Source organism: Terrapene carolina, unplaced genomic scaffold (assembly GCF_002925995.2).
Source record: "Terrapene carolina triunguis isolate 2854851 unplaced genomic scaffold, T_m_triunguis-2.0 Scaffold166, whole genome shotgun sequence".
Classification (NCBI taxonomy): Eukaryota; Metazoa; Chordata; order Testudines; family Emydidae; genus Terrapene; species Terrapene triunguis.
In genome coordinates, this window is record NW_020664517.1 from 1778069 (window position 1) to 1788411 (window position 10343).

The 10343-nt window shown below is 61.0% G+C and overlaps 1 protein-coding gene across 1 annotated transcript in view; it reads right to left on the reverse strand.

The window, feature by feature from the left end:
* Positions 1-3560, reverse strand: part of LOC113406947 (C-type lectin domain family 18 member C-like) — a 28456-nt gene extending 24896 nt beyond the window's left edge. The window contains exons 1-2 of the mRNA XM_026653865.2: positions 3431-3560; positions 2078-2169 (exon numbers count right to left, since the gene is read on the reverse strand). Of these exons, the coding sequence (XP_026509650.1) occupies positions 2078-2169; positions 3431-3560 (222 nt within the window). The remainder of the gene's footprint in view (positions 1-2077; positions 2170-3430) is intronic.
* Between the last annotated feature and the right edge of the window lie 6783 nt (positions 3561-10343).

Sequence of the window (10343 nt, forward strand, 5' to 3'; positions counted from 1 at the left end):
GGTCTCTGTGTGTCTCTGTGTTTGTCTGTCGGTCTGTGTGTGTGTCTATGTGTGTGTGTGTCTGTGTGTGTGTCTGTCTGTCGATCTCTGTGTGTCTCTATGTTTGTCTGTCGGTCTGTGGGTGTCTCTGTGTGTGTGTGTGTGTGTTGGTGTCTGTGGGTGTGTCTGACTCTCTGTGTGTCTGTGAGTGTGTGTCTCTCTGTGTGTGTCCTGGTACCACTTTGAGCAGGGTCACCCCTCCAGGTTGCGCATGAATGCACCCGTGGTATCTGGCTGATCAACAGGCTGGTCTGAAATGTGCAGCCTTATTTCCGACTGCGCTGCCAGGAGTCGTGTGGGCCGGTGGCACGAGCTGGATGTGACCGTGGGCAGGGAATCAGTTCAGAGAGCTGGTGCTGGCAAGGGGCTGCAGAGGGCAAGGCTGTGTGGGGCCCCCTAGGGAAGGTCACCCCTCCCGGCCAAGGGGCTAGACCCTCTGGAGGGGGGGGTCTGTGGTAGCTGAAGGGAGCGGGGGGGGGATGACGACACCATGCAGCACAGATAGGGTTACCATATGTCCGGATTTTCCCGGACATGTCCGGCTTTTTGGTCCTCAAATCCCCGTCCGGGAGGAAATTCCAAAAAGCCAGACATGTCTGGGAAAATTGGGAGGGGTCGTGGGGCTTGGGGCCGGGCTGGAGCCGCTGAGGCCGGAGCCGGAGCCGCTGGGGCCAGCGGTGCTCGGCCAGGGCCGGGACCGGGTCGGAGCCGCTCGACCGGAACTGGGGCTGGAGCCGAGCCGGGCTGGAGCCGCTGGGACCGGGGCTAGGGGTGCTCGGCCTCTGGCCGGCGCTGCTCACCCAGGGCTGGGGCTGGGGCCGGGCCGGAGCCGCACGGCCGGAACCGGGGCCCGAGTCGAAGCCGCTGGGACCGGGGCTGGGGGAGCTCGGCCTCCGGCCGGCATCACTGGGCTGGGGCCAGGCCGGAGCCGCTCGGCCGGAACCGGGGCCCGAGACGAGCCAGGTCGGAGCCACTGGGACCGGGGCCGGCGCGCTCGGCTGGAACCGGGGCTGGCGCCCCAGGGCCCAAGCCGAGCCGGGCCAGAGACGCCGGGGCCAGAGCCTCTTGCCCGGGGCCGGCCACCGGAGGGAGCCGCTCGGCCGGGGGGGCCGGACTGGGCCACGCCTCCTCGCGCCCCAGCCCCAGCTTACCTGCTGCCTGCCTGTTTCCGGCTTCCCGCGAACATTTGATTCGTGGGAAGCAGGGGAGGGGGAGGAGCAGGGGGTGGAGTGTTCAGGGGAGGGGGCGGAGTTGGGGCAGGGACTTTGGGGAAGGGGCGGAGTTGGGGCGGGGCCGGGGTGGAGTTGGGGTGGGGCTGGGGGTGCAGGGAAGGGGCGGAGTTGGGGCGGAGCCGGGGCCCCGTGGAGTGTCCTCTTTTGGGACTATTAAAATCTGGTAACCCTAAGCACAGAGACCCTCCCTCTTTCAGTTGTTGGCCCTGGCTCTCTGCTGCCCTGCCTGGCCTGGAGCTGTGGGTTCAATGGGGCGGAGGGAGGTGAGCAGCGAGCCCTGGACCTTGTGCACTCAGCCATGTCTCCGTGGAGTCCCGTGCATTGTGGCCGGGGGGTGGTGGTGGTGGTTTTGATTCCTGTCCGTGCTCCACACCAGGGCTCAGCCATGCCCCGCCCGCCCCCACCCAGGCCCCAGACTGGCAGGTCCCTGGGCCCGACAGGAGTTCCAGGTCCACCGTGCAGCTCTGTCTCATGCTCCGCGCTGCCGTGTGGCCTGGGCGGAGCAGAGCCCGACAGGGAATGGGGAGAGAGCAGTCCGGCATGGACAGCCCACCCTGGGACTCTGGGCGTGAGCACTAGCCAGAAGGGTTCAGCCGTCGCCCAGTGCCAGGGGCTGATCTGGCCCCTGCATTCTCCACGGGATCCCCCAAAGTGCAGTTGCACCCTCCCCTCCCCTGAGGAGATCGACGGGGTGATCAACGCAGAGCGTCTCCCTCACCAGCAGCCCGTCCCCAGGACCCTGCCGGGCCCCTGCTGCGTCTGACCCGTGGGGCTGGGGGCAAGCAGGCAGGCAGAGGGGGACTCACCATCCTCTGCATGTTGGCAGCGGGCGGCTGGACTTTGCTCCGCAGTTTGTTGTGCAGCGAAAGCAGCAGGAAACGTTCCTTCAAGCCTGGAGCTGGGCAGGGGGAGCAAAGCAGGGAGTCGGGGAACACGAGTTTGAGATGAGCAAAGGCCCAGATCCCAACCCCCCGGCCCCAAGCAGACCATGGCTGAGCTGGGGACCCGCAGTCAACTCCAGGAGTTGCAGCCTCCCTGCCCAGGCCACCTCCAGCAGCCGCAGCTCAGGAATCCAGGCCAAGCCGGGCCCCGGCCCCCGGCTGGAGTAATCCTGCAAACAGCCAAGGAAGGGAGACGGGTCTCCATGGTGACAAGCGGAGAGAAGAAAGCCTGGCTTTTAGCGGAATACAAAGCGGGCCAGGCCTGCGAGCCAGTGACACCCGCTCCAGAGCCAGCCCGGGCGTCTCGCTGCTTGGGTACGAATAGGGCGACCCACCCCAGGCTCTGGCAAGGAAAGGGGGGTGGGGCGGGGGAGAATAGCTAGAGCAAAGGGAGAACTTGGAGCATGTTTGCTGGGGCGTTTCTGGGGTCACCCACACGTACATGGGGGGCTGACGGGAAAGGCCGGGGGAGCCCTGTATCCCTGCTGTAGCTCAGGCACAAAGCAGAGTCCTGGCAGGCCGGCTCCACCTGGTTAGCAGCACCCGTTAGAAAATCATTCCCTTTTTCTTGGCACCTGCTGGGTAAAAAATCTGGCCCCGGTTGTGGCCCCCTGGACTGGGCCTGGCCATGTGGCTAACTGCCCTGCAATGTGGCAATCAGACCCTGGGAGCAAAGAGATTGCAAAATTATTGAAACCCATGATCTGTTTGGGGAGAGACAGGCTGGGGCCTCTCCTCCAGCCTGGATAAACCCTGGCCGTGCCCTGACTCCCCCCGCGAGGGAATGGATTTCCCCTTCCTCTCTGCCGGCCTGAGGTTTGGACGCTCGCTTGTCAGCTACAGATGTTACATTCAGCAGCTCCGAGACCTTCCCTCCCGCCAACAAACCATCCGTTAACCTCAGTGTGCAGACCCTTCGCTGGGGTAAACAGGGCCACCAGAGCTGCGCCGATTCACATCACCTGGCCCAGCAGGGTGAGGGCCTGATGCTGGAGAGTGCTGAGTGTCCTCAGCTCCCCTCGGCTTTCGGAGAGGCACAGGGTGCACCAGGAGGCGTAGTGAGCACAGGGTCAGCACTGGCTGCAAGGATATATATTGGTGGGCTCCCCCAGCCTCAGGTCCGAGATCAGATATGTGCCCCCCACAACCAGCTTAGCTGGTGCTGGAAAATCTTGCCCAGCCCCTTAGTCAGTTATTTCAGTGGAATCTGTCAGTTACCTTGCTGCAGCGGCACCAGGGGGGGCAGCTTCTCAGGGTGCTGGTGTACCGGGAACTCCCCCAAAGCAGAGCCCAGCCAGCTGCAGGCCAGTGCCAAGAGCAGGCACGCTGGCATCCGTTTATCCCTCATTCCGATGGCTCTGGGCTCTCTTCTCCCAGGTTAAGGGGCGGATCCCCATGAAGCAGGAGTGTTGTGCCACGCAGTTATCCTGGGCTCCTGCAGCCCGGGCTCCGGGATGTGTCTCTCTCTGGCGGCTTCCAAGTTTTGCTCCTATTCAAAACTTCAGACAAGCACTGCTGGGCGGTTAAACAAAAGGGGGACTGGTGAGTAATGGCTCTGTCCAGACTCTTCCGCCAACCGCTCGCTGGCATGAAAGGAGAGACAGCTCCTGTGCAATCCTCCCGCACAGGCCCCCCCGGCCCGAGCCCTGGCGCTGCGCAGGCCCCGGTGATCACTGGAGCGTTATTCTCCGGGTAGAGCCGCGCGGGGGCAGGCTGATTGGGCCGGGGAACATTCCAAAGGGGCGGATTAATGAATGGGAATCTCAGCTGGCTTTATGCTGCGCTGTTCTCAGCTCATGCAGCTTCGTTTACCACCAACCCGCCCCGCAGGGTGTGCGAGCCTCCCCCTTCCCTCACCCCTCCCGTGCTCTCGTCAGGGACTAGTTGGGTGACTCGAGGGGATGGGGCTTATCATGGTCCTGCTAGGGGCTGAGGGGCCTCAACTCCCACCCATGTCAGACCCGTCCATGCTGGAGATGGGCTGGTTTGTTTCCTGGGAGCCTCACCCCCGCCCCTGTTTTGCCCCATCAGTTAAACCTGCTGGAGCCGTAATTTACACCGTTGGGAAAGCGGCCAGGGAGGTTACTAGGGAAAAGGCCAGTTGCAGGCCAGAGGGCGGCTCTGCTGGGACGAGGGAAGAATCTGTTAAAATAACATGCCCATTGTGCAGACACCCCAGGGACACGTCGCAGGGTGGCTGCCAACCAGCAATTGGTTCGCACTCCACACGCGGCAGGGAATTCAGCCCATCCTTGGGAGTCACATCCTGTGTGGCTCAGCACGGGCGGGGTGCTGTAACACACACTGCCCACTGGAGTTACACTTACAAGCAAAATAAATAAGACAAAGGGTGGGAGGGGAAACTGAGGCATGGAGCGGGGAAGGGGCCTAGCAGGCCGGCTGAGCTAGCATAGCATGCAGATCTCCTGAGCCCTAGCCCAGGCCACTGGCCCACAGCACCAGCTCTTTGGAAGCAATAACTATCCCCTCATCCTTTGCCTCCAGCGGGCTCGGCAGCCCACCCAAACGCTGGAGAACGAAGCTGCCCCGTCGCCATGGGAGGGGGAATCTGACGGGAAATGGAGGCACAAGGAGAGAAGGGGCCCAATGGGGCTACAGTACCCTTGAGATTTCCACTGGCTGCGGGAGGAGCCGCTGAGGGCCTGACTTCCCAGCGGTGCTGTGCACCAGCCACCAAGGCTGCCCTCAGGGAACTGGCGCCCCAGAGTCAGAGGCCACCACTGAAGACGCTGGTCTCCATGATCTGCCCAGCGTCTCGCGGGCAGGCCACGCAGAGCTGGGTCTCCTGAATCCCAGCCTGGGGCCTCGATCACAAGGTGCTGTGATTATCGCGGTGGGGGACTAGGAGAGACGCTGAGCCCCTGGGGCACCCCCTCACCCACTACCACTGGGCCTTCCACACCCCGGCACCTGGGAACGTCGGAGCAGCTGCATCTGAACCCTGGGCTCCCTTGGGCCGGCTAGTCGGCTTCTCCAGCCTTACGGCCTCCCCGTGAGCGAGGCAGGCGGGGAGCTGCCAGGGGTGGAGCAGGTGGCAGAGGAGCCGGGCTGAGAGGGAAGACGAGAGTTTCTGTGCTGGGGCTAAGGCGGTGGGACATGCAGGGCCTGCGGTGGGAGGGGAGGAAGCCGGTTTGGGGGAGGCTGCCTGGAGGTGGGAGCTGGGGGGACGGGAAGGGACGGGTTCAGAGCCCTGAGGGACACCAACGGGGGGGGGGAGGTGCTGTGAAGGGGACAATGGCCAGCGAGGTTGGAAGAGAGCCCAGAGCCGGGAGAGCTGAGGAGGCCACACAGCAGCAAGGGGTAGGTGGTGCTGCGTGCAGGGTGGTCGGTGTAACCGTGATAAGGGCTGACTCTTCCCCCAGGAGCCCAGCTTTTTGCCAATGCAGGACGTTCGCGAGCACGGGGCAGCCGGGTGTTTCCAGGCAGGCTCTAGGCTAAATTCATCGGAGGAGGGTCTTCAGCAGGACTTTCCTTGCGCAATAAGGTCTCCTGCCTTGGCATGGGAGCTGCACCCCCTGTGTCCTCATCCACTGCCCATCAACACCTGCTGGGCTGGAGCCAGCTTCTGCAGACAGGGCATCTCACAGCGAGACTGGCCCCAGAAGCACCACAGAGCAAGGCTGATGGCCCGCCATGGGCCAGGGACTGAGAGGCAGCAAATGGCCCTGCATCTCCACCAAGCACGGGCAATCCCATGGCAGGCTTGGGAACGCAGGGCCGGCAGAGACGCGTGGGCATCCTGCCGCAGAATGGGGCCGGGGGCCTGCCCGTTTCTGGACCTGCCCGCATGCTGCAGGGGGTTCCCCACAGCATGGGACAAGGGGGCCACCAGTGCACAGGAGGGCTGCCAATGGCTGGCTCAGGGGTGGTGGGCGGGACCCGGGGGTCTAGCCCCAGCTGCCCACAGGTGCCCACGTGACTGCCTGTTCTAAAATACTCTGCACATCTCTCAGACCCGGAGCCACCATCGCCGGTCACCTCGGGACTTTACTCACCGCGGAGCGGCTCCCGGGCTCCCGGCCAGCAGGAGTGGCTACAAACAACTGGTGACAGGGTCATGAAGTGAGCAGCTCTGCTGGGAGCCCCGCGTGGCGGCGCTAGGCCACAGCCATGTCTAGCGGCGAGAACCAGCCTGTGTGTCCGGGGCCTGTAACATTCAGTGCAGCTGCTTCTCTACCATAGGGAAACTCCACTGCTGTCCCTATCAGGCTCAGACCTCGCCCGCAGCTTTGTTACCCCTGGGCAGACAGCTGCACGGCGCCCTGCCCAGTGCCCGTCTACAAGGGAAGAATGCAGCTACCCTGCGTATTCCATTACACCCTGGCACACTGTGCCCACTGCGAGGACCATTGTGCCTTGCCGTTGAAGATCTCAATGCTGTTTACATCAGTGGGTATTATCAATCCATTTTACTGATAGGGAAACTGAGGCACAGAGCGCTCAGTGACTTGCCCAAGGCAATGCGGTCAGTCAGTGGCACAGCCGGGAATAGAACCCAGGACTCCTGACTCCTACCTCTGGGTTCTACGAGCTGTAGATGACACACCTTCCAGATATGCCCTGCCTCACCTTGAATCACCAACTCCTTCCTCTTAATTCTCCCGGGGAAAACCAATTCCACTGCAGCAGCTCCCAGCCGAAGTGCTGTGTGAAGAGAAGGAAGACATGAAGCAGGCGCTGCCACACGTCCGTGTCCATACGGTGACCTGTTTTACCCAGGACCCCAGGCACTGCAGGTCGCCGAAGCTGCAGCATTTGCCAAAGAATCCATCCCTTGCTGCAGCATTGTGCCCCAGAAGCTAATGTCGCCTCTAAAAGAAATGCCAGGCAGCTCCTCAGCCGCTGTGATTGGCATGGCTCCGTTGGCACCAATGCTAGGCTGCCATAGCCCAGTGGCGTGTCAGGCCCTACATTTTCTAGCCCGTGTGGTTGATGCCAACACTGTTAGCTGATTCACTGTTGATCATTTTAGCAAACGATCCAGCCAATGTGCTTATCTCACAGTCCCAAAGGCCAGGGCCCAGAACAAGCTGTTTCCCTAAACCTCCAGCTTACCCCTGTCAGCTTCCAGAAGGCCATGGTGTGTTTTAATGCACAATTCTGCAGCCCCTGGCAAATTTAACCTCACGGGGCAGCGTGAAACCAATCAACTCGGATGGCAGATTAAACAACAGAAGGGGGACCCTGCTGGCTGTAGCATGAACTTTCAGATGGAATCGAATTGACATTTTTCTCATGGGCTGGTGCAGAATGAGGGTCACTCTTGCTGCACAGCAGGTGCGGGGCCTTGCTCTTAGGTACGATGGCTAAGCCGTGGAATCTGAAAACGTGAACACTGAAGCATGTGTCCAGTTTGTGTTAGGCGCTCTGGCGCCTGCAGGGGGCACTAGTCTCTCTCCTATCCCACACGCAGCTGCCCAGACGCAACCTGAGCGGCCTGTGACTGGGTTGGTTATTTCCTATTGAATAGACAGTGTGCAGCACCCAGAGGGCATTGGGCAAAGTGACACCCCAGCTGAATCCCTCCCATCCCGTGTGCCTGTCCCATGCCCGTTGGCGCTGAGATGAAGCTGGAATGTTTTCAGTCTGGGCTGGGGGGTCAGAAGCCACCAGTGTAACGATTGCCTGGACTCTGATCATGCAGGGATCCCCCAGCCTGGCTTGAGAGGTGTCAGATCCCAGAAACCCTCTGATTCATGCCCACAAGAGGCAGATACTTCCCTATTCATGTCCCTGTATTCAGGGCCTGGAGTAGTGCTTTATATGAACAGCCCTTGGATACACCAGCCCTGTCAATCAGGGTATGTCTACACTACAGGATTAATCCGAATTTAGATAATTCGAATTTGGGAAACAGGTTGTATAAATTCGATTGTGCGCGGCCACACTAAGCACATTAATTCAGTTTTTAACCACATTAATTCGGTGGTGTGCGGCCACACTACCCCATTACTTTAACCACAGTAATTCGGTGGTGTGCGGCCACACTAACCCTAATTCGAATTAACAAAATCGATTTAGGCGCTACTCCGCTCGTCGAGGTGGAGTACAGAAATCGATTTTAAGTGCCCTTTAATTCGAATTAACTGGCTCTGTAGTGTGGACGGGTGAAGGGTTAATTCGGATTAACGCAGCTAAATCCGAATTAAAGTCGTAGTGTAGACCAGGCCTCAGCCCCACCTGTGCTAATTAACAGACTCTCAGCCAGGACTAACTGGGCACAGGTGACGGCCTGAGAAACCCCTGGGCAGAGACCCCAGTTTGGAGGGGGAGCCCAGAGAGCTCCACAGCAGGCCTGGAAGAAGCTGCAAAGGCAGCCCAGAGCGGCTGAGATGGGAAAGGTCACCAGGGAGTCAGCCCCTGAGAAACCAGGGGAGGCCAGGAGAGCAGCAGAGGGCATTTGCCCGCTGGCCTCTTGGAGCTGGAGGTAGACAAGGCAGGACAAGGCCTGTGGAAGGACTCCAGCTAGAAAGGGCCGGGAGTGGTTCTTTGGGGACTGTGCCTGGAAGATCGTTTTGCCAATAAACCCCCCATGAGGGGAGTTACAGGATGGAAAACTGCTGTGAACCAGGTGAGAGGAAACGGAGGTGGAGCCATACTCGGCCAGCAGGGGGTGCTCTGGGTCTGGAAAACCCACTGTGCTCCTGGTCAATCAGCCGCAGAGGGGACGCTGATGTGCGGGAGAGGGGTGCTGCCCAGCTGGGGCTGTTGAAGAGGCAGGAGTGTGTCTGCTGGAGGAGGGGTGTCAGTTGTGCCAAATGGCTGTTTGGGGGCCACTGTGCCCACTTCTTGCAGAGGCCTAAGTAGTGGCTAAACTGGGGCTCCTATGCAGCCTGTATGGTTTCCCACCTGGCCAGTCCCTCCTTCGCTCTGCTGCTAGGCCAGTCAGGGAATGCATGAAAGCTGTGACGCTCCAGCTGGGGTTGGCCCCATCTTGATAAAGGGCTGGAGTAACCCCCTCCATCCAATGTCCCTCCGGACTTCAGATCGACGTCTCCATGGAGACAGTGCTACAGGGCGGTTCGTTAGTGGTGCGTGGTACCCGAGGGTACCAGCAGCCATGGGGCTGCAATTGGTGATATCCTGCAGCTGGCAGCGTGACTGTACTTGGAGACCCTACCCTTGGCTCCCCTGTTCCACGTGCCATGAATCCAAATGCCAGTGGTGGTGCCAACCCCGCTGCTACCTACTGAGGCATTGGCCCCTTTAAACGGTGCCTGTCCTCATTTAAAGCGACTCCCTCCCCCATCCTCTCCCCTGAGAGCCATTCACCACCCAGGGGTCTGAACTGGCAAATACAGACTTTGCTACCCAAAATGGAGCCCCCCTCCCCCTCCCATTGGAGTGTGGACAGGGTATCTATGCTGGTCAGGGGGGAAATGATTGAGAAGTCAGGGGATGGCCCAGTGCAATGGGTCCAGGTTCCCATGAGCCCAAGGGGGGAGTGTCACAGCATGGCTGGCCCCTTTAAATGAAGCAGGCCCAGCGCCCCCTGCCATGCAGCTGCTCCCAGTTTGGCCAGGTAAGCAGGCGGGGCAGCACCTGGGGCTCTGAAGGATCAGGGAGAGTCAGAGAGAGGCCCCCAAAGGAAGCTGGAGGCGGTTCCTGGGTGAGAGGGCTGAAGGCAGCAGAGGGAGTTACCAGAGGGTATCTGAGATGGGAGGTTAATGGAGCAGGGGGTGAGGGGTGCTCCTGGGGGCCGGTTCCTGCTGGGGCAAGTGGGGTGGCTCTCCAGCAGCCAAGAGCCCAGGTGTGGTGTTGGGGACTATCCAGGCTCTGTGGGCCAAGGGTGAGACGTGGCGCCTGCCCTGGATTCTTTACTCTGCGTTGTGTAAGGAGCCGGCCCCAAGGAGGGGTGTTATTGAGGCGGGGGAGCCTGGCGGGGAGGCCCTAGGTGCCCGAGAGGGAGGGAGGGAGGGTAACCCTGGCCTTAGGGTGCCGGAGCACTCAGGGAGGAGGGGGAATCACCTGCTGAGCATAGACCTGCTTCAGGGGAGAGGCAGCAGCTCCTGTGGCGGCTGTTCTGCACCACCTGCCCTGCCCTGGCGAGTGAGTGGGGAACCCTGGTCTCTGCTCCCCCGTACGGGCAGTGCCTGGGCAGCCCTCACAC